The sequence below is a fragment of the Leopardus geoffroyi genome, chromosome D4, assembly GCF_018350155.1.
Source record: "Leopardus geoffroyi isolate Oge1 chromosome D4, O.geoffroyi_Oge1_pat1.0, whole genome shotgun sequence".
NCBI lineage: Eukaryota > Metazoa > Chordata > Mammalia > Carnivora > Felidae > Leopardus > Leopardus geoffroyi.
The window spans coordinates 44,144,147-44,168,250 of NC_059342.1; the positions used below are offsets into that span (position 1 = coordinate 44,144,147).

General features: G+C 36.8%; 1 protein-coding gene across 7 annotated transcripts in view; it reads left to right on the top strand.

The window, feature by feature from the left end:
- DENND4C (DENN domain containing 4C) overlaps positions 1-24,104 on the top strand; it is a 124,218-nt gene that overhangs the window by 49,647 nt on the left and 50,467 nt on the right. For 4 of the 7 annotated variants that reach the window (XM_045469359.1, XM_045469360.1, XM_045469362.1 and 1 more), the window contains exons 6-12: positions 9,359-9,597; positions 11,488-11,554; positions 12,614-12,672; positions 13,476-13,620; positions 17,069-17,244; positions 20,135-20,235; positions 20,559-20,777. In XM_045469359.1, the coding sequence (XP_045325315.1) occupies positions 9,359-9,597; positions 11,488-11,554; positions 12,614-12,672; positions 13,476-13,620; positions 17,069-17,244; positions 20,135-20,235; positions 20,559-20,777 (1,006 nt within the window). Of the gene's footprint in view, positions 1-9,358; positions 9,598-11,487; positions 11,555-12,613; positions 12,673-13,475; positions 13,621-17,068; positions 17,245-20,134; positions 20,242-20,558; positions 20,778-24,104 lie in introns of all 7 variants that reach the window. The other 3 variants (XM_045469357.1, XM_045469358.1, XM_045469361.1) reach the window with 1 other exon arrangement.

Sequence of the window (24,104 nt, forward strand, 5' to 3'; positions counted from 1 at the left end):
AGGGCAAAGAAGTGGTTGGGAACAAAAGGGACCTATAGGACTGTCTGTGGGAGAGAGGGACATCACCAGCATGGAGAGGGGAGAGACCTCACACCTGGGAGCCTGTGTGGGTAAGATGAAGCCCCATAATATTTGGCTTTGAACACCAGAGGGGCTGAATTTCATGAGTTTCTTATTTCTTGAAAGAAATTTCAAGATTTCTTATAACCAATGGGACTTAAAGCCTGGAACTTTAAAAATCAGCAGGCTGGGTTTTAGGAGAGCAGGGAGAGTGATTGGAAATTGAGTCTCCACCCTTAGAGGGACAGCACAACAAACAGCCTGCAGAGATACTGCATTGAAGCAGCAGTTTGAAAAACGCCTGGGGCGTAGGGGAGGGAGAGTTATCCTGGAGGGATAGGGTTCCCTGAGGGACTTCTCCAGGAACAAAGGAGCTGACTGGTGCCATTTCCCTCCCCACCTCCCAGCATAAACTGCACAGCCACCTATGGGAACTATTCACTATCAAAATTGCTTATACTGCACTCTGCCTTCCCAGGCAGGCCTGCCTCAGCCCTGGTGCCATAAGTCCCTTACCCTAGAAGACCAACACAAGCCTTGCCAACTCCAAGTCTCCTGACACTGCATTTTGTGGGGCTTCGGTCCTGGTGGCAATGGCTGGTTACATCCTATGGAGGATGCACATACTTTGTTAGAACTGAGCACCCTGCCTTTGCAGATCAGCCCCAGCTGGCCCTGGTCTTGGCAGTGCCTACACGTCCCCTGTGGAAGAGGGCTGTTGCAAAACTTACGGGCACTGTGTGCACCACCCTCCCGCCGAACACGTGCTTTGCAGATCACCAGGGCTGGTCTACGGTGGTGGAGGCATGTCCCCTCTGGAAGAGGACCAGTGCGCACCTTGTTAAAACTGCGTGGTCCACCCACTGCTTTCAAGAGCAGGAGACTTAAGTGAGTTTCCTCACACAAATAGACACAGAATTAGACAAAATGAGGAAACAGGAATATGTTCCAAATGAAATGAAAGAACAGGACAAAACCACAGCAAGAGGCCTAAGTGAAACTGAGATAAGTAATAGGCCTGATAGAGAATTTAAAGATTTAAAAAAAAAAATTTTTTTTAACGTTTATTATTGAAAGACAGAGTCAGAGAGTGAGCAGGGGAGGGGCAGAGGGAGAGGGAGACACAGAATCTGAAGCAAGCTCCAGTCTCTGAGCTGTCAGCACAGAGCCCGACGCGGGGCTCGAACTCACAAACCGTGAGATCATGACCTGAGCCAAAGTCTGACGCTTAACCGACTGAGCCACCCAGGCGCCCCGGGCTGATAGAGAATTTAAAGTAATGATCACAAAGATACTCCCTAGCTGTGAGAAAAGAGTGGCTAACATCAGTGAGACTGTTAAAAAAGAACAGTTCAGAGATGAAGAACACAAAAATTGAAATTAAAAATATACGAGGTGGAATAAATAGCAGTCTAGTGGAAGCAGAGGAATGAAATTGTGACCTGGAGGATAGAGTAATGGAAAGTAATCAAGCTGAGCAGGTGAGAGAAAAAAATGCAAAATGAAAATAGACTTATGGAACTCCTCAATGACTCTAAAAGCATAATAACATTCCTGTTATGGTGATACCAGAAGAAGAGAGAGAAGGGGGTAGAAAATTTATTTGAAGAAATAATAGCTGAAAACTTCCTGAATCTGGGGAAAGAAACAGAAATCCAGATCTAGGAGGCACAGAGAAACCCCGACTTAATCAACCCAAGGATGTCCACATTAAGACACATAGTAAAGTGGCAAGAAGTAGTGATAAAGAATTTAAAAGCAGCAAGAGAAGACAGTTATGTGCAAGGGAAACCCTATAGGCTCTCAATGGATTTTTCAGCGAAAATTTGCAGGTCAGAAAGGAGTGGCACGATACATTCAAAGCGCCAAATGGGAAAAATCTGCAGCCAAGAATACTTTACTAGCAAGTCTCTCATTCAGAATAGGATAGATAAAGAGTTTCCCAGACAAACAAAAGTTAAAGGATTTAAAGACCATTAAACCAACCCTACAAGAAATGTTAAATGGGACTCTGAGCAGAAAGGAAAGGCCATAAGTAAAAGTAAGAAAAGTAGGAAGCATAAAAGCAGTAAAAATAAGTATATCTGTAAAAATCAGTCAAGGGACTCATAAAATAAAAGGGTGTAAGGTATGATACCATATTCCTAAAATGTGATGAGGAGAGGAGTAAGGAATAGGATCAAACTTCAGCGACCATCCACTTAATATAGACTGCTATATGCAGAAGCTGTTATATTAAACTTAATCGTAACCACAAATTGTAAACCAGTAATAGATATGCAAAACATAAAGAGAAAGGAATCCATCTGTATTGCCAAAGAAAGAAAACTGTGAGAGAAGAGAGCAAGGGTAAAAAGGAATAGAGAGAACTACAAAAACATCCACAGAGCAAGTAACAAAATGACAATAAATATATACCTGACAATAATTACTTTGAATGTAAGTGGACTAAATGCTCCACTCAAAAGACATAGGGTAACAGAATGAATAAAAAAAGAAGACCAATTTGTATGCTGCCAAGAAGAGAGTCATTTCAGGCCTAAAGACACCTGCAGATGGAAAGTGAAGGAGTGGAGAAGCATTTACCATGCAAATAGATGTCAGAAGAAAGCAGGTGTAGCAATACTTATGTCAAATTAAATAGACTTTAAAACAAAAAGACTGTAACAAGAGACAAAGAAGGGCACTATATAATAATAAAGGGGACAATCCAACAAGAAGATATAACAATTGTAAATATTTATGCATCCAGTATGGGAGCACCCAAATACATAAAACAGGTAATAAACATAAAGGCACTAATCAATAGTAACACGATGATAGTAGGGTACATTAACACCCCACTTACAACAATGGACAGATCATTGAAACAAAATCAGTAAGGACACAGTGGCTTTGAATGAAACATTGGACCAGATGGATTTAACAGATACATGCAGAACATTCTATCCTAAAAGAGCAGAATACACATTCTTTTCAGGTACGCATGGAACATTCTCTGGAAAAGATCACATATTAGGCCACAAAACAAGTCTCAACAAATTCAAAAAGATCAAAGTCATACCATGCATCCCTTTGGACTACAACATAATCAAACTAGAAATTAGCCATCAGAAAAAAACTGGAAAGAGCACAAATACATGCAGTTCAAATAACATGGTACCACTAAACAATGAATGGGTCAACCAAAGAATCAAAGAAGAAATAAAAAAGTGCACAGAAACAAATGAAAACGAAAGCACAACAGTCCAAAATCTTTGGGATGCAGCAAAAGAGGTTCTAAGAGGGAAGTTTAATACCAATACAGATCTTCCTCAAGAAGCAAGAAAAATCTCAAACAACCTAACCTTACACCTAAAGGAGTTAGAAAAAGAACAAACAAAAAACCCCAAACCAGCAGAAGATTAGATTAGATAATAAGATTAGAACAGAAATTGGGGCGCCTGGGTGGCTCAGTCGGTTAAGCGTCAGACTTCAGCTCAGGTCATGATCTCACGGTTCATGGGTTCGAGCCCCGCGTTGGGCTCTGTGCTGACAGCTCAGAGCCTGGAGCCTGTTTCAGATTCTGTGTTTCCCTCTCACTCTGCCCCTCCCCCACTTGCACTCTGTCTCTCTCTGTCTCAAAAATAAATAAACATTAAAAAAAATTAAAAACAAAAAAGATTAGAACAGAAATAAATGATATAGAAACTAAAAAAAAACAGAACAGATCAACGAAACCAGAAGCTGGTCCTTTGAAAAGATCAACAAAATTGTAAATTTCTAGCCAGATTCATTAAAAAAAGAAGAAAAAAGAAGACTCCAGCAAAATCAGAAATGAAAAAGGAGAAATAACAACCAACACCACAGAAATACAAAGAATTATAAGAGAATATTACAAAAAATTATATGCCAACAAACTTGTCAACCAAAAGAAGTGAATAAACTCCTACAAACATATAACCTCCAGAAATGGAATCGGGAAGAAACAGAAAATTTGAACCAACTGATTACAAGCATTTCAATTGAATTGAATCAGTAATCAGAAAACTCTTTAAAAAAAAAATTTTTTTTTTTAACACTTTTTATTTATTTTTGAGACAGAGCATGAACGGGGGAGGGGCAGAGAGAGAGGGAGACACAGAATCGGAAGCAGGCTCCAGGCTCTGAGCCATCAGCCCAGAGCCCGATGCGGGGCTCGAACTCACAGACCGCGAGATCGTGACCTGAGCTGAAGTCGGACGCTTAACCGACTGAGCCACCCAGGCGCCCCAGTAATCAGAAAACTCTTAACAAACAAAAGTCCAGGACCAGATGGTTTCACAGGCACATTCTGCTAAACATTTAAAGAGAGTTAGTATCTATTCTTCTCAAACTTTTCCCAAAAATAGAAGAGGAAGAAGAAGGAAAACTTCCAAATTCGTTCTGTAAGGCCAGTATTACTTTGGTACCAAAACTATATAGATACTACCAATAAAATATATAGGCCAGTATCTCCGATGAACATACATGTAAAAATTCTCAATAAAATATTAGCAAACCAAATCCCACAATACATTAAAAAAATTATTGACCCCAATCAGGTAGGATTTATTCCAGAGATGCAAGGGTGGTTCAATATTTGCAAATCAATCAACATGATATATTACATTAGTAAGAGGAAGGTTAAAAACCACATGATCATTTCAATAGGCGCAAATTACAACATCCATTTGTGATAAAAACCCTCAACAAAGTAGGTTTAGAAGGAGCATACATCACCATAATGAAGGCCCTGTACGAAAAACCCACAGGGAAAAACAGAGCTTTTCCGCCAAGGTCAGTGGACAAGGATGTCCACTATCTCAGCTTATTCAGCATAGTATTTGCAGATCCTAGCTGCAGCAAACACACAACAAAAAGAAATAAAAGGCATCCACATCAGCAAGGAACAAGTAAAGCTTTTACTATTTTCAGATGGCATGACACTATATATATAAAATGGAGATTTCACCAAAACACTACTAGAACTGATAATGGAATTCAGTAAAGTTGAAAGATACAAAATGTGCAGAAATCTGTTGTATTTCTATACACTAAAAAGTAGCAAAAAGAAAAATTAAGAAAATCCCATTTACAAATGCACCAAAAATAATAAAATACTTAGGAATAAGCATAACCAAGGGGTGAAAGACCCGTACTCTGAAAACTATAAACATCGATGAAAGAAATTGAAGGCGACACAAAGAAATGGAAAGACATTCCATGCTCTTGGATTGGAAGAACAAATACTGTTTTTTTCTTAATATTTATGTATTTATTTTGAGAGAGAGAGTATGTACACATACATGTGCAGAGAGAGAGAGAGAATCCCAGGCAGGCTTTGTGCTGACACAAGGTTTGATCCCCCAAACTGAGATCATGACTTGAGCTGATATCAAGAGTCGGATGCTTTAACGGACTGGAGCCACCCAGGCGCCCCAGAACAAATCTTGTTAAAATGTCCATACTACCCCAAACAATCTACAGGTTTAATGCAATTCCTATCAATATACCAACAGAATTTTTCACAGAACTAGAACAAACAGGCCTCACATTTGTATGGAACCATAAAAGACCCTGAATAGCCAAAGCAATCTTGAAATAGAAAAATGAAGTTGGAGATAATCACAGTTCCAGATTTCATGTTATACTACAAAGCTGTAGTAATCAAAAGAGTATGGTACTGATGCAAAAACAGACACACAGATCAATGGAACAGCATAGAAAGCTCAGAAATACACCCACGACTGTATGGTCAATTCCTTGACAAAGGAGGCAAAACTATGCAATGGGAAAAAGTCCCTTTAGCAATTAGTGTAGGGAAAACTGTAGGTATATGCAAAAGAATGAAACTAGATCACTTTCTTAACCATGCATGAAAATAAACTCAAAATGGATTTAAGGACCTAAATGTGAGACCTGAAACCATAAAGATCCTAGAAGAGAGCATAGGCATAATTTCTCTTACATTGGCCATAGCAACATCTTTCTAGATAGGTCTCCTGAGACAAGAGAAACAAAAGTAAAAATAAGCTACTGGGACTACATCAGAATGAAAACTTTTTGTTTTTTATTGTTTCAAAGGAAACAACCAACAAAACTGATAGACAACATACTGAATGAGAGAAGATATTTGCAAATGACATCCGTTAAAGGGTTAGTATCCAAAATATATAAAGAACTTACACAACTCAACAGCAAAAAAAAACAAAAACAAAAAAACAAAACAAAAAAAAGCCCCACAAATAATCCAATTTAAAAATAGGCAGAAGACATGAACAGACATATCTTTGAAGAAGACATACAGATGGCCAATAGGCACATGAAAAGATGCTCAGTATCACTCATCATCAGAGAGATGCAAATCAGAACCACAGGATTTCATCTCACACCTGTCAGAATGGCTAAAATCAAACACAAGAAACAACAAGTGTTGGTGAGGATGTGGAGATAAAGGACCTCTCTTGCACTGTTGGTGGGAATGTACACTGTACAGCCACTGTAGAAAACAGTATGGAGGTTCCTTGGAAAATTAAAAATAGAATTACCTTATAATCCAGTAATCCCATTAGTGAGTTTTTACCTAAGGAGTACGAAAACACTAATTCAAAGGGATGTATGCACCCCTGTGTTCACTGCAGCAGTATTTAAGTAGCTAAATTATTGAAGCAGTCCCAAGTGTCCTTTGATAGATGAGTGGATAAAGAAGTGGTATGTGTGTGTGTGTGTGTATGTGTGTGTACACATTGTACACAGTGCAATGTTGTCCAGCCAGAAAAAGAATGAAATCCTGCCATTTGCAACAACATGATGCATCTAGATCATGATGGATCTAGAGTATAATGCTAAGCGAAATATGTCAGAGAAAGAACAAATACCATATAATTTCACTCATAATGTGGAATTTAAAAAACAAAACAAGTGAACAAAGGGGGAAAAAAAGAGACAAGCCAAAAAACTAGACTCTTATCTGTAGAGAACAAGCAGATGGTTATCAGAGTGGAGGTGGATGGGAGTATAGGTGAAATAGGTAAAGGAAATTAAGAGTTCACTTATCTTGATGAGCAACTGAGTAATATATGGAATTGCTGAATCACTTTATTGTACACCTGAAACTAATATAACATTGTATGTTATATTAAAAAAAAGTACTAGTCATAAAAGATGAATAATTGGACCTCACTGGAATAGAAAAAATTCTTCATAAAACGACAGCATTAAAAAGGTGAAAACGCAGCCACAGACTGGGAGAAAATAATGCAGTGTGTATATATATTCAACAACGGTCTCATACCCAGAGTATATAAAGAACTTCTGCATTATCAGCATGGAAGAGAAAACTCTGTGGCTCAGCAGTTACACTCCTGAGCATGTCCCAAGGGAAGTGAGTGTGTATAATTTCCAAAACACATGCATATGCTTTATTTTTAATAACCAATAATTCAAAACATGTATAAAGCAGTAATAATGACATAAATGATAATTTAAAATAAAAAGATGGCAAGAAACAATATTAGGAAATAAAAAGTAAAACTATGAATATAGTAGAAATGTAAACATTAAAAACTCTCAGGAAATTTGATAAAATAGTTTATTGAAAAGTATAACTAACCAAAGCTGACTCTTGTGGCTCAAACAGGACACATCTGTAGGCTGTAAGTTTAAAACCACTGCATTAATAATGAAGTTTAAGTATCCAGCATAGTGTCTGGAATGTAAGTAAAATATGCACTGAATGAATGCCAATACTCTATTAACTGGGTTGCTTACAACTAAGGTAAGTCTTTAGCTAATAATTATTTACAGTTTATCTCATTGAAAGCAATAAATACAAATGAAGATTTTAAGATCTTCAAATGCGTAAGAGTCACTAAATTTACTTTGATTGAGGGCACCTGGGTGGCGTTGTGGATTAAGTGTCCAACTTCAGCTCAGGTCATGATCTCACGGTTTGTGAGTTTGAGCCCCGTGTCGGGCTTTGTGTTGACAGCTCAGATCCTGAAGCCTGCTTAGATTTTGTGTCTCCTTCTCCCTCTGACCCTGCCCTGATCGTGCTCTGTCTCTCTCTGTCTCAAGAAACGTTAAAAAATAATAATAAATAAATGTTAAAAAAAAATAAATTTACTGTGATTGGTAGAAAACAACAAGGCCTCATTGAGAAGCCTTTGTCATATTGTTTGTAAAAAAAAAAAAAAAAAAAAAAAAAATCTGAGATCATTGGGGCTCCTGGGTGGCTCAGTTGGTTAAGCATCTGACTCTTGATTTGGGCTGAGGTCACGATTTCACAGTTCATGGATTCCAGCCCTGCATCAGGCTCTGCTCTGTGTCAGAATTCTTGGAATTCTCTTTCCCTCTCTCTGTCTGCCCCTACCCCATTTGTTTTCTCTCTAAATAAATAAATAAATAAATAAACTTAAAAAAAAATCTCTGAGATTGAAATAATTGTATCTGGGAGTGTTGTATTTGTAAAGATAAGGGTTAATGCAGTACACACACACTGTATGTGTAGTGATGTGCGTGTATATGTGTGTGTGTGTGTCTGTATGTGTATATATATATGTATGTGTGTGCATGCATATATATATACATATATGTATACACATATACATACACATATACATGGCTATTTATACATATAGTGACTAAATAGTTATAAGATTTATAAAAGAAAAGTATCACTGTTTCCAGAACTTTTTCATTACCTTAAACAGCAGCTTCCTCCACCTTTACCCCTGATTCCTGGTAATCTCTACTCTAATTTCTATGAATTTGCCTGGTTTAGGTAGCTCATATAAATGGAATCATATAATATTTGTCCTTTTGTGTCTGGCTTATTTCACTTAGTATAATATTTCTGAGGTTCATCCATGTTGCAGTATCAGAATTTCATTCCTTTTTAAGGATGAATAACATTCCATCACGTGTATATACCATGTTTTATCCATTCATCTGTTGGTGGACAGTGGGTTGTTTTCACCATTTGGCTATTGTGAATAATGCTGCTGTGAACATTGGTGTGCAAGTATCTGTTTGAGTCCCGGCTTTCAATTCTTTTGGGTACATTCTTACTAGTTGAATTGCTGGATTATATGGTAATTCTTTTTTAAATTTTGGAGAAGTCACCAAACTGTTTTCCACAGCAGCTGTGCCATTTTATATTCCCATCAGCAGTATTTGAGATTTTTCTTATCATTTGTCATATGCCCTCTAAACTAGTGTTTCTTTTGTATTGAGAGATAAAGAGAAATTTTTAAAAGCAAACTCAAATCTTGTAATGGAATTCTGTTTTACTCTGTAGGTATATGGAGCTGCCATCCAGTTTTATGAACCTTATTCTCGGGAACTTCTGACAGAGAAACAGCTTATGCAGCTGGGCCTCTTGACTCCCGTGGAGAGAAAAGTAGTCTCCAAATCCATCAATTCAAACAAATGCATTTGTTTACTCTCACACTGGCCTTTTTTTGAAGCTTTTAGAAAATTTCTCATGTTTATCTACAAACTTTCTGTGTCTGGACCACATCCTCTTCCCATTGAAAAGTATGTATGATGATTAGAAAGATGTCTGGTAGAAAAGCTGGTTGTATATGTGTACATTTCATTGTTTACCTGACTTAAGCAAAAACGTTGAAAGGGAAGAAGAGCCACAGTCACCTTACTTTTTACTTGTTCCCTTCTACACCTGAGTCATTGATTTTAAAACTGAGGAGTGGTAGTTAGAATGATCAAATAATAATCTTTTGAAGATTCAGCTGAGGAGGAACTCATTATACAGTGTATTGTCTGTGTTCTTCCTATTTATTCTCTAATAACGAAGAGAAAAATAACTATTGACACACACACACACACACACAACCCAAACCATATAAATGGCATTCCAGGTTCTAACTATAAAGCGTCTCAAAACTGATATAGAAATTAAGAAATTAAGAAGGGTGAGTTAATTGATGCCAGAAGTGAGGTTTGGGTTTTAGTATTGAGAGACTGTCCTTATTTTCCACTTGATTTGTAATTCCCTTTGTCATGGAAATCTGTTGTAAGCAAGAAGAATATATGTGGAGCCGCTGCCTTTTAAAAACCACATCTTGGGGTGCCTGGGTGGCGCAGTCGGTTAAGCGTCTGACTTCAGCCAGGTCACGATCTCGCGGTCCGTGAGTTCGAGCCCCGCGTCAGGCTCTGGGCTGATGGCTCAGAGCCTGGAGCCTGTTTCCGATTCTGTGTCTCCCTCTCTCTGCCCCTCCCCCATTCATGCTCTGTCTCTCTCTGTCCCAAAAATAAATAAACGTTGAAAAAAAAAATTATAAAAACCACATCTTGGGGCGCCTGACCGGCTCAGTTGGTAGAGCATCCTACTCTTGATCTGGGGGTCATGGGTTCAAGACCCACACTGAGTGCAGAGATTATTTAAAAAAAAAAAAACATCTTTTCAGACTTCTAGTGGCACACTGGCTTTTGTTGATTGTAGTAAATGCTTTATCCTCCTAACAAATCTGGGCATGTTCAGAGCTTGGTGGAAATGTATTATAGTGTGCATAAACATGGATTTTTCATACAATTTCAGAAATTTCACATTACAGCAGAAAGAATATCAGCGAAGGATACTAGGTAGTAGAAGGGTAGGGCAGTTCTCTATAGGTTTTAAAATAATGCTGCTCAAAACGCATCTTAAGAAAGTAGTAAAGTGCTGTGCTTAAACTTACCACAATTTGGTGTAGAAATATGGGTTCAGCTTTCATGCTGTACTCTTGGAATGACAAACTAATAGTTCATAGTTCTAGGTTTAACTTTTAGCTTTCAGATTAACTTAAAATTGTTTGAAATAAAACTTAATGTTAGGGACAAGTTAGCATCCTTTTGAAAAATTGAGGTTCTATGAATAGTTTGAGGAAATAAAATCAGGTTATGTGATCAATATTTTTTTCTCAGTTGCATGTTAGTGGCTCCTAAGAGCTCAAAACTTTGAAGAAACTTAAGCATTATTTGTAGGTGGAGAAATAGAGAGGCAAGTGGTTTGCTCAGAGTTACAGTAAAAGAACTATATTGACTAAATTACTATTTAATTAATATTAATTACTTATTAGGATTAAATTGTATTGTATCAGAATTGCTCACCGTACTGGCACTGGTATCAGAACAATAAAAATAAGCTTCTTTCATGAAAAGTATATTTGTGTTACTCTTATTTTCCTTGCAATATTAAGGTATATTAATATGGACTTTTAATCAGGAAATACATTGTACATTTCAGAAGTTTAGTGGGATGAGTACATTTATTTGCGCTAAGGATATTTATTTAGCATAAGTTTTAGGTCAGTGGCTTTGTCAGATCTAGGATGATATATCTAATAATATATTTAATATACTTAGAATTTGTTAAAATCTAAGCATTTTAGAAAAGTAATTATGATCTGTATTTCACCTTTTTTTTAGGCATATTTCACACTTTATGCAAAACATCCCTTTTCCTTCAGCACAAAGACCAAGAATCCTTGTACAGGTAATCAGAACAAGTCCATTGGAGGAAGATCTGCATTATGTTCATTCTCGTCATTGCAGAGTCAATTCTGTGGCCCCTTGAGTTTGAGGCAGAGCAACATGTGTTCATAAAGGCCTGGAATCTCCTGTATTTTATATTTTATCTGGGTGCACACAATTCGCATAATTATAATCTTTGATTCATGACATTGTCACCATTGGCCTGTGCATGCCATTTATGTAGCTGATTTTAATAATGTAATTAAAATAGAGCAACTAATGAATATTAAATATAAAGTGATTTGTGGTTGGAGGGGAAAAAGTGAAATAGTCTGTAGTGGTCTTCACATTTTCTATGTTAAATGACCAGTTTCTTTTTATTTCCAATCAGTGGCAGACCTATATAAGTATACAGTTTGTTCCATTTGCACCTTACCGTGTGAGACCAGTGTAGACATGAACATGTCTGTACCCTGTCCAGAGACATGAGTCCTCTGATCACATACTTGGATGTGGGAGCAGCGTCTTATTGCTGTAAAAGCTTCTAAATGGCTTGCTCTCCATTTATATACTATCTTTTCCTGGGCCAATTAACAGTTTGCAGACTGACACTTTGAGTATCATTGATACGTAGAGGCAAGCTATTGTAAAATTTTTTCTAAGATGTTATCAACTTTATGTGTGATACGGTGGCGTTAAGTCAAATACTGTTGATCTTGAATGTACTTCAGTTCAGCAAGTATATACTTCAGTTCAGAAAGTATTAATATATAGTAATCAAGCCATATGCTTACCAGTCTGTAGAGTAAATAAACTTCAAGCTTTTAAAAAGCAATTATTCCATAATTTAAAGATAACTATTATAAATAATTAACTGAATCCAAATTCAGTTGAATTAACCATTTAATTTAAAAGACCTAAAATAATACCTCTGAGTAAATACAGCTATTGTTTAATAGCTTACTACATTTCCAAAACTATGTCAGTCTGCCTATTAAACTATTTTCTGTTTTACCTGATGTAAATATTTAGGTTTCAAGATTGGCTTGATTAATTCATCTTTTTTTTTTTTTTTTTTAAGCTTTCAGTCCATGATGCATTAATATTATCACAGCCAGTTTCTACACCTTTACCATTAAGGTAATTATTAATGGTATCTAAAATGATATTCATTCACTTGGAGCAGAATGCTTGCAAATATTTTAATAAAGTTAAGTGTTACCTTTTACATTAGTATAGCCTTCATATTTCTATCTTTGATAGCTGGGTGGATGGTGGGCCATTCACCATTTTAAAAATGGAATATTTAAGAGAGTTGCAAGATTGGGTGTGGGGAATACCTCCCTCTTCCCCATCCCCTCTATCCAGTTTGTAGCTAAATATTCAAAGTGAACTGATTTTATCCTCCCCAAATGTCTCGAATCTCTTATGTTCTGTTTATCTGCATCAGAAGTCCAGGATAGCATGATCTCTCACCTGGACAACTTCATTATTAACCTTTTAACTGGTATCCTTCTGTTCTTCCTTCATTTCTTTATCCACACTGCAGCCAGGTGTTCTTTTGAGAATGTAAATATAATTTGTGTCATTTCTATTTTGACATAATCTTTTGACCCTTCCCTACTATGCTTTAGTCACAATAGGTGTATTTCAATTTTGCAGACATCACGGTAGCTTTTTCTTGCCTCATTGCCTTTGCATGTGTTGGCTTCTCCCCAGCCCCACCTCCAAATGGTAGTTCTTTGGGAAAATCTTCCCTGATAAACTCTCCTCTCATTACTAAAGGTTGAGACTGAAACATTTGCTACTTCTCAGTGATAACTACATCAGGACTTGAAATTAACATTAGACGCTCAGTCTGTTAATATTTAGGAGATAGTTTATAAGCAAATCTTAACATATTTTAGCAAAATAGTTCCTCATCTTTTTTTCTTTTCTCCTAGTGGAGCCAACTTTAGCACCTTGTTAATGAATCTGGGTCCTGAGAATTGTGCAACACTGCTGCTCTTTGTTTTACTTGAGAGTAAGATTCTGCTACATTCTCTTAGGCCAGCTGTGTTGACTGGAGTAGCTGAAGCTGTTGTAGCTGTAAGTATAGAATTTTCCTTATAGTACAGGATTACTGGTGGGACATTTTTACTCTAAAGGGAAATTTCCTTCAATGAAAGCAACTTTGAAATTACCAGTAAAAGTTTAACATAAATACAATAGAGCGGCAAAGAGATATAGTAAGTATAAAGAAATAAAGTGATTTCTGTTAGAGACAAAATTTTAATTTCTGATTTTTCATATATTTAAGTGGTTCAGAGAATCTAAATGATTATAGAATAGTAAACTTGTGAATGAAGCTTATTGTATTAAATGAGAGGCTGTGATCAATTTCATCTGCCCCAAAATTATGCAAATGAATTGCACATTTAATTACTCTCAGTTTTAACTTTTAATCACTGTGAGCCAATAACATAGGAAATTCTAAGTGATTGTGAAATAGGATAATGTACTAATGTTTACCTATTAGGTAAAACATAAATAAAATTAAATCGAGTCCTCTGTGTTTTGATGGCTTCCCATTACAATTAAAGGTCTGATCATATAGGCTTTATAGATCATAGTGTAGAATTTTGGGTGTTCCATTTCTCCAAATTTATTTTCCATTACATATTTAATTTAAAATAGTTGACTGTCCTGTCTTCCATTTTAAGAATGTAACTCTCATGGATAAATACCTAGTCTCTTTATTATCCTTGTGTCCTCAGCACTTACCACAGCTAAATAACAAGGAATAAGCATCCAATAAACACCTGTTAAATCAGCAAATGAGGTATGTCTCTGAGACCTTAATCTGGTCAGAGAAATGCTACTAGGACTGAAAAACATAGTAACCATGTGAGATAGTTTATAGGGGGCATATATCCTCATTGCATATTAATTTTCCAAACCTCCACAGTTGCATATGAAAGCAAAAGCCATTATAACATGAAAATATTTGTTAATAAACTGACCAGTTTTATGAAGTTCCCACTGCTTCTCATAAAACATTAGTGTTTATTTACGTTCCTTTGTCAGAATCTTTGTGGCCTAGTCTCTTGATTGATTTCAGCAATACAGTGCAAGAACAGGTGGAAAAATTGTAATGTGAAATTGGAATTCTTATGCAAAATGCAAGATTGCATGAAATTTGTGTAAGTGATGTTGGAGAACTGCCTGAAATGCATGCAAAACCATTAAAGAGAAAATGGAAAGGAGTGATGAGAGGATAAATTCTTCAAAAGGAGAATGAATATCAAAGAATTAATGGAGCTCCATTTGTAAAAATGCCCCTATTTATGATTGAGCTGTAAAAGGTCAAAGGTGAATACAAGGGTGTCACATTTTGCTGTTAGATAGTTTTGTTGTAAAAAAATTTTTTTGGGGGGCGCCTGAGTGGTGCAGTCAGTTAAGCGTCCGACTTCAGCCAGGTCACGATCTCACGGTCCGTGAGTTTGAGCCCCGCGTCAGGCTCTGGGCTGATGGCTCAGAGCCTGGAGCCTGTTTCCGATTCTGTGTCTCCCTCTCTCTCTGCTCCTCCCCCGTTCATGCTCTGTCTCTCTCTGTCCCAAAAAAAATGTTGAAAAAAAAATTAAAAAAAAAATTTTTTTTTTTAATTTTTTAACGTTTATTTATTTTTGAGACAGAGAGAGAGCATGAACAGGGGAGGGTCAGAGAAAGAGGGAGACACAGAATCTGACATAGGCTCCAGGCTCTGAGCTGTCAGCACAGAGCTTGACGCGGGGCTCAAACCCATGGACCACGAAATCATGACCTGAGCCAAAGTCGGACACTTAACCGACTGAGCCACCAAGGCATCCCTAAAAAATTTTTACATAGTTGCAGGTGTAACATATGTTGAATAGAACATGTTTTTACTGAATGTGTCTGAAGTCCTTGCAAGGTCCTGTGGGAGTGGCTCTCTCTGACTGCTCTCTGATCTCATTTCCTGCTACTCTGCCCCCTTGCTTACTCTGCTTGAGCAAGTAGCTACTCCTGAAGCATGTTAGGCAGGCCCATAACTTAAGGCCTTTGCTCTAGCCGTTCCTTCTCTTGAAAGCACCCTTCTCCTAGATGTCCCATTGGCTGAATCCCATACCTTCTTCAGGTTTAGGCTCAGTTGTCATTTTCTTAATAAGGTTTAACTTGTTTGACCTATTTAATGATACAACCTACTCTCCTCTTTCCTATTATGAACTCTAATGCCCTTAAGTTGGCTTTACTTTTTCTTTTTCCATAGCACTTAGCACTTCCTGATATGGGATATATATACTTTTTTATTTTGTCCTCTGTTGATTTTCTGTCTCTATCTGCTAGACCAGGTGGTGGCAAACTATGGCCCACTGGTCAAATCCTGCTTGCAACCTGTCTTTGTAAATAAAGTTTTACCGGAACATAGGCCATTTATTTACACAATGCCCATGGCTGCTTTCATGCATGGAGACAAAGTTAAATATTTATGAGAGCCCATATGGCTCACAAGGCCTAAAATATTTCCTATCTTTCTTGTACAGAAAAAGTTTGCTGACTTTTTTTCTACACCATAAACCTCACGAGGGCAGCACTCTTTGTTTTACTCAGTGTTCTAGCCCCATCGAGAACAGTGCTTGGCTCAAACTAAGTGCTGGAATATTTGATAAGTAAATAAATGGTTGAAGATAAAATCCTAATTCTAAATAACTATCTGGAATAACTGGCAGATGTAATAAATGCTATAGGCATTTCTTTGGGGTGAGTGATAAGTGGATAAGGTATATAGCAAGGATTTTTATAGTAGAGGAGGAAAAATTTTATCATCAGTGATTAGAATTTTCATATTAGCTGGTAATTAAAATTTTAATCTTTTTTTTTAACTTATCGAAACTTTTTTTTTTTTAAAGCACATATGATACAATTAAAGTATAGCTTTGTAAAAAGCTGATAGATTCTTAAGATATGTTTTATATTGACTGGTATTTTTTTAAGATGCCAAGCTTCATGGAAGTTGAATCATTTTGTGTTTATTTGAGTAGGAAATTTTTTTGTTGAAATTTTTAGCTGACTATTGCCATTTTCAAGAGAATCAATTTAATTTTTTTCAGTCCTTGGAGCTTTTAGTTGGATTTTAGTCAAAGGTTATTTTGAAAATTAGTCGATGGATGAAATGCATAAGAGTTAAAGATCATGAGTTTGTTTTATAAGTTTTGGGGACAGTTTTCTCTCTCTGTTTTGACTTTTTCCAAAAAAATGTTGGATGTGGGTTTTGTATGGCATCAGAAGAATTAACATGCAAAGAGCTGTTAGCATTTTTATTGTGCTTGTGATAATTGTCATGTGTGAGGATTTAATCACATTGGTTCATGGTATTGCTTAGTAATATTTTATAGTCATTTCGTTTTTGGAATGAAGTGTAAGATAAAAGAAACTAGACTGTACTGCTTTTAATGGTCACTTTCAGTAATATTAGTTAATTACATACCTTTTGTTGCAAATTTCAAATTTGGTTAATTTTTTAACGCTTTTTTCCCAGATGATCTTTCCATTTCAGTGGCAGTGCCCGTACATTCCCCTTTGTCCTCTGTCACTGGCGGCAGTGCTTAGTGCACCTTTACCATTTATAGTTGGAGTTGACTCCAGGTATTTTGATCTTCATGACCCACCACAAGATGTTGTTTGCATTGACTTGGATACAAACATGTTATATGTGTAAGTTGATTCTTTTTATATTCTCTCCCATTTGTATCCCTACCCCCCATATGTAGTTGTTGCAGCTCTTTGAAAACATCTAGAAACATGGTATTTTTTAAGATTGATAATAAATTCTCACATTTAGTACAATGATTCTCAATGAAGGCAGGTATCAGAATCCTGGAAAGTTTGAAAAAGAACATGTTCAACATTATAATATTTTGAAAACAGTGTTGGCAGAAAGATGGATTTGAAAAAAAAGGGATAAACACTGCTTTCAGGGCTCAAGAGATGATATGCTTTCTAGCTTTAATTCAAAATCCTTATGTAAGCTTTTAAAAAATGACTTTAGTCAGAATATAGGATAATATTAGGCTGTTTCCTTAGTGGTCAAGATTTGAATTTTTTAAGGATCTATTTTATTGTGGAGAAATCGATTTTTTTTTTAAATGTTTATTTTTGAGAGAGAGAGACAGAGCACAAGTTGGGGAGGGGCAGAGAGAGAGACACGCACACACACACAGAATCCGAAGCAGGCTCCAGGCTCTGAGCTATTAGCGCAAAGCCCGAAACAGGGCTCGAACTCATGAACTGTGAGATCATGACCTGAGCTGAAGTTGGTCACTCGGACAACTGTGAATTATACTACATAGATCTTTTTACATTTTTTTAATAGACTTGGCAGTTTTCTCCATAAAGACTATGCACACCTTTTGTTAGACTTATTAATTCCTAATACGGTGTGTTTTTTCTTGCCACTATAAATGGTATTTTAAATTACATTTTCTGTTAGTTGCTGCAGTATAGAAATGCTGTTGGTTTTCATGTAGTAGTCTGCCTCACAGCAGCTTAATTGAATTCTCTTTTGTCTGTAGATTCTCTTCAGTTTTCTGGCTGTAAACAATCACATCATGTACAATCCTTACATATTTTTGTTTATTGTATTTTTTTTGAGAGAGCAAGCAATTGTGAGTGGAGGCGGGGCAGAGGGAGCAGAAAAGAGAGAATCTGAAGCAGGCTCCATCTTCAGGGCAGATAGAACCCAATGCTGGGCTGGATCTCATGACCGTGAGATCATGACCTGAGCCGAAATCAAGAGTCGGACACTTAACAGACTGAGCCATCTAGGCGCTCCAGTCCTTACATATTTTTAAATTTGTCTTAATTCTCTGGCTAGGATCCTAACGTAGTATTGAATAGAAGTAGTCATAGCTGGTATCTTGTCTCCTTCCTAATTTTAAAAGGAATGCTTTGAGCACTTCGTTATTATTATGATTACTGCTTTAAGCAAGAATTGACATCTGGCCCATGGCCTGTTTGTGTAACTAAAATTACAAAATTCACTCATTTACATATTCTGTGGGGCTGCTTTCATGCTGTAATGATACATTTGAGAAGTTGTGACAGAGGCCCTGTGGTCCTCAAAATACAATATTTAATATCTGACCTTTTATAGAAAAGGTTTGCTAGTCCCATTCTCGGGTTTTGATAGCTTAATAATAAATGAAGGAACTTACACCTCCCACTTGTACATAATGATTAAAAAAAAACCTTTTAAGTAGGTGTTGAATTTTATAACACTTTTGTATAAATATTGAGATATGCATTGTTTCTCCTTTATTTTTTGTGTGGTAAATTACATTATAAATCAATCAATAATGAAGAATCCTTACATTCCTGAAATAAACATCATCTTATATTTTTACATCCTAGCAGATTAAATTTTCTAAGAATTTAAAATGTTTGCATTGTTGTTCATAAATTGCATTGTTGTTCATTGATGTATATAGCCTTTTATCTTTGTGGAGTTTTAAATGATTCTTATTTCTATTAAAATATTTTCAGTCCTGCATTATTTAAAAGTGTTCTTTTGGGGGTGCTTGAGTGGCTCAGTCGGTTGGGTGTCTGAATCTTGATTTTAGGGTCATGATCTCATGGTTCTTGGGAGTGAGCAGTGTGGAGCCTGCTTGGGATTCTCCCTCTCTCCTTCTCTTCTTCTCTCCCTCTCCCTCCCTCTCCCTCCCTCCCCCTCCCTCCCTCTCCCTCTCTCCCTTCCTCTCTCTCCCTTTCTCCCCATCTCTCCCCATCTCTCCCCCTCTCTCCCCCTCTCTCCCCCTCTCTCCCCCTCTCTCCCTCTTTCCCATCTCCCTCTCCCACTTCCCCCTCTCCCCCTCTCCCTCTCCTTCTCCCTCTCCCTCTGTCCTTCCCCTGCTCTTTCTCTCTCTCAAAATAAGTAAATAAATAAACATGAAAAAAATTAGAAAGTGTTCTTTTAAACTTCGAAGGTTTTTTTCCTTAAATGCTAACTAGTTGAATTGTAGTCAGAATATGTTTTATATATTATTCTCTGATGTTTGTTGAGATTTGCTTCTAATAGGTAGTTTGAGGTATCAATTAAGTTTGTCACTTAAAATATTACGATTCTAAAATTTAACTTTTGAAGCAAGACTTCAGTCTTGAATTCATAACTCCAGCCTTTTCTGAAAATCTGTGTTAGAGCATTAGGGTGACACCAAATCTGCATAAGGTTGGTTGAAATGTAAAGAAAATATCCGTGAGGGAGGAGAAGCTAAAATGGCAGAGTACTGGGGGCCCCTGTGGTTGCCTCATCCCTTGTACACAGCTAGATAAATACCAAATCATTCTCCACACACAGGAAATTGAACTGAGGACTGAGAGAACAAACTGCACAACTAGAGGGAGAAAAGAGGCCACATTGTGGAAGCTAACTAGGATATAAATAAAAACTTAAAACAAAGAGCTTCCTTGAAAACCACTTATTTAGACCATCTGTGTCAATTGTAATTTGAACAAAAATAGCCTTTCCATTTTCTTTTTTAGTTTGATATAAGAATTTTGCTAAATAAAAAGAGATTATAACAGATTTTATTATGTTTTTATTTAATAGATCAGATGAAAAGAAGAACATGAATTGGAAGCAGCTTCCCAAAAAGCCATGCAAAAATCTGCTTAGTACCTTAAAGAAGTTGTATCCCCAGCTATCTTCAGGTGAATGTGAGGAAAAAGGAGTATTTTTAATGAAAGAACATATATGAGAATATTCATAAATTTAAGTAAAATTCTGCTCTGCTTAAAAGGAATCTCATTACGAAACAAAATTTCAGTACTAAGATATTAATATTTTGGTTCATGATTTTTGAGCATGTTATGTCCTATCTGCTTGAGTCTCCCTGTTAGCACCTGCCAACTATCCTTTACACGAATGGAGAGAGGAATTTCAGGAAGTCATGAGTTTTATTTTGACGGTTTTCTTAATTATTTAATCAGTACTTGTATTAGATATAAAATGCTATTTTCTCTTCATTTGTCAGTTCACCGAAAAACTCAGGAAAGTTCAGCAATTGAGATGACTCCGATTGAAGCAGATTTCTCTTGGCAAAAAAAGATGACACAACTTGAAATGGAAATTCAAGAGGCATTTTTGCGTTTTATGGCATCCATTTTAAAAGGATATAGAACATATCTCAGACCGATCACAGAGGCTCCTTCAAATAAAGCCACAGCTGTTGATTCATTGTTTGACAGACAGGGTGAGTGGCATTGAAAATATAATTACTTTTTATTGAAATGAAAAATATTTTTTATTTGGTATTGCTCGCCAAAATATTCACGATGCAAGTTCTTAGAAATGTGTACTAAGATACAATAAATTTCTTTGTATTTGTCATCTAGCTCTATGAAGAATTTCTTTTAAATTTTTCCCCCATTTTTCCCTGAGAAATCTGAAACTGGAGATCTTTAATTATGAAAAGTCAAAGATGTTGCTTATGTTTACTATATAGTCAGTTATCTTAGTCGAACAAACCTGATGATTTAGTTTAGGTGGTTCCTCACTCTTGCATAATTCTTCAATTTATATATTCTTGGGTTTACAGTATTATCTAACGATTAGTTTTTAAATTTTTTTTTTAACATTTATTTATTTTTGAGACAGAGAGAGACAGAGCATGAGCAGGGGAGGGGCAGAGAGAGAGGGAGACACAGAATTTGAAACAGGACCAGGCTCTGAGCTGTCAGCACAGAGCCCGACGTGGGGCTCGAACTCATGGACTGCGATACCATGACCTGAGCCGAAGTCGGACGCATAACCGACTGAACCACCCAGGCGCCCCATAACGATTGGTTTTTATAATGAGGCCACCAGTTTTTAAAGTCTTTGAAAAATAGAGTCTTGCTTCAGGGGAAAATACTATACTCCTCTTGTTTTAGTATTTGTTATTTTAGGGAATTGTAAAGATTCTTGTTATTCAACTGCTGTTAAATGTAGTAGCAGCCTTACAGATATGTTAATACTCATATGAAAGTTATTTTATATTTTTGAACTTTTACCCAGCAGTGACTTTATTTTATTTTATTACTATTATTATTTTTTTAATGTTTATTTTTGAGAGAGAGAGAGTGAGCGAGCATGAATGGGGAGGGGTAGAGAGATAGGGAGACAGAGGATCTGAAACAGGCTCTGTGCTGACAGCAGTGAGCCTGATGTGGGGCTCGAACCCATGAACTGTGGGATCACGACCTGAGCCAAAGTCAGATGCTCAACTGACTGAGCCACCCAGGTGCCCCTACTCAGCAGTTACTTTAAAAAAAAATCTCTATTTTTCCAGTCATCTTTTGTCTTTTATCATCTCTCCTTCAGGATAACCTCTCAAATATTTAGTCACCACTTACCAAGTCAGACTAGTTATAATGTAGGGATATAAAGAATATTAAAATCTAGCTCTATGGGATAGTAAATGGAAAATAATCGAAAATACTTTTAAAAATAGAACATGTACTCAAGAGAACAGATTTTACACAATAATTCAGTGAGAATTTCCCAAATGTATAAAAAGGGAACATTCTTACAGATGAATATTTTGTAAAACTTCATGGAGGAGGAGCATGACTTAGAAGAATGAGTAGAATTTAGATAAATGGAGATGAGCAGGAAAGGGTTTCTAAAAAACAATATTCATTAAAAGTCAAATTGGAATAAAATTTCTACTTTGCTATTAATTAAGCCTTCCTTTTTTTTTTTAAATGTTTATTTTATTTTGAGAGAGTGAGAGAGCACATGAGAGCAGGGGAGAAGCAGAGAGAGGAGAGAGAATCCCAAGCAGGCTCCACGTTGTCAGCACAGAGCCTGATGTGGGGCTTGAGCCTGATGTGGGGCTCGATCCCATGAATTGCAAAACCATGGCCTGAGCTGAAATCAAGAGTCGGACACTTAACTGACTGAGCCACCCAGACGCTCCTTTATTAAGCCTTTCTGAGGTTCTGTTTTTTCATTAATAAAATGGGGGTGATACCTACTTCATGCGTGGTTATGAAGATTAAACGTATGTGAAGGAACTAGTAAAATTACAGTACTCAAGATAACAGCTAGTATCATTGATGGTAATAACAGAATGGAAGAAACCTCAAGAACAAATGTAAAAGGCATGTATATTAGTTTGCCATGGCTGCCATAACCAAGTACCATAGATTGGGTGGTTTAAACAAACAGAAATTTATTTTATCACAATTCTAAGGGCTAAAAGTCCAAGATCAGTGTGTTGGCAGGATTGGTTTTCTCTGAGGCCTCTCTCTTTGGCTTGTAAAGATGGCCGTCTTCTCCCTGTGTCTTCACATGGTCTTCCTTTTGGGTGAATCTGTGTCTATATTTCCTCTTCTTATAAGTACATTAGTCATTGGGTTAGAGCCCATGTCTAATTTCTTCATTTTGACTTAATTACTTCTTTAAAGACCCTATTTACAAACACAGTAACATTTAAAAATACTGAGGATTAGGACCTCAACATAAGAATTTGGAGGGGGTACAATATAAGAATTATAGGGTTTAGCCCATAACAGCATATTTGGTACAGTTTGACCAAAGTGAAGAACTTTAGAGGTATTGTGAAGGATAAGGCTAAAAATAAGATTAGAGCTCAGATTATGGATGGTGTTAAATGCCAGTAAGAATATGGAATTTGTAATAGGCAGTAGTGGGCCACTAATTCATTCATGTTCTCCCTCCCTTCCTCCCTCTCTCTCTCTCTCCCCCCCCTCCCTCTCCCTCCCTCCCTCCCTGTCTCTCCCTCTCCCTCTCAGTGGGAGGGTGGCCTTACTAATAGAATTTAGAAAGATATTTAGTTAGTGTCTGATGCCTAAGGCTTTTGTTGTCAACAGGATAATATTTAGTGTCGTGAGGGCTATAGCCATTAGACTATAACACAAATACTAATTACATTTTACTAAGTGTGATGTGAAGGAACATATTGGTTATAGTGAGAGTGCTAAGTCAGGGAAAGTTTCCCCGAAGAAGTAACAATTAAGCTTGGGCTTGAAAAATGAACAGGAATTAACTGTGGATTTTAGGTTAACTTTTTATTAGAGATACTTTCTCAACGTAGATAAAAATAGAATAATATAATGTACTCTTGTATAGCCATCTTCCAACTTCAGCAGTGGCCACAATCAACATTTTGCCATTTTTATTTCATCCTTTCCCCCTGTCTTTCCAGGTTCTAAATAGGACATCATTCTAAATAGGACGCATAAACTTTTAGTTATTCTTCAGAATTTCCTATATTTATATATGCTTTTGGTTGATTGTGTCTGCATGGTGTTATTTAACATGTCTTCCATCATCTGTATTTCCTGTAAACTTGTGGTTGGATTAAGAGATACATTGTCCAATAGAAATGTAATGTGAGAGGCTCCTGGGTGGCTCAGTTGGTTAAGCATCCATTTTCGGCTCAGGGCTTGATCTTGCAGTTGGCGCTGTGTGCTGACAGCTCAGAGCCTGGAACCTGTTTGGATTCTGTGTCTCCCTCTCTCTGCCCCTCCCCCGCTCATGCTCTGTCTCTCAAAAATAAATAAATGTTAAAAAA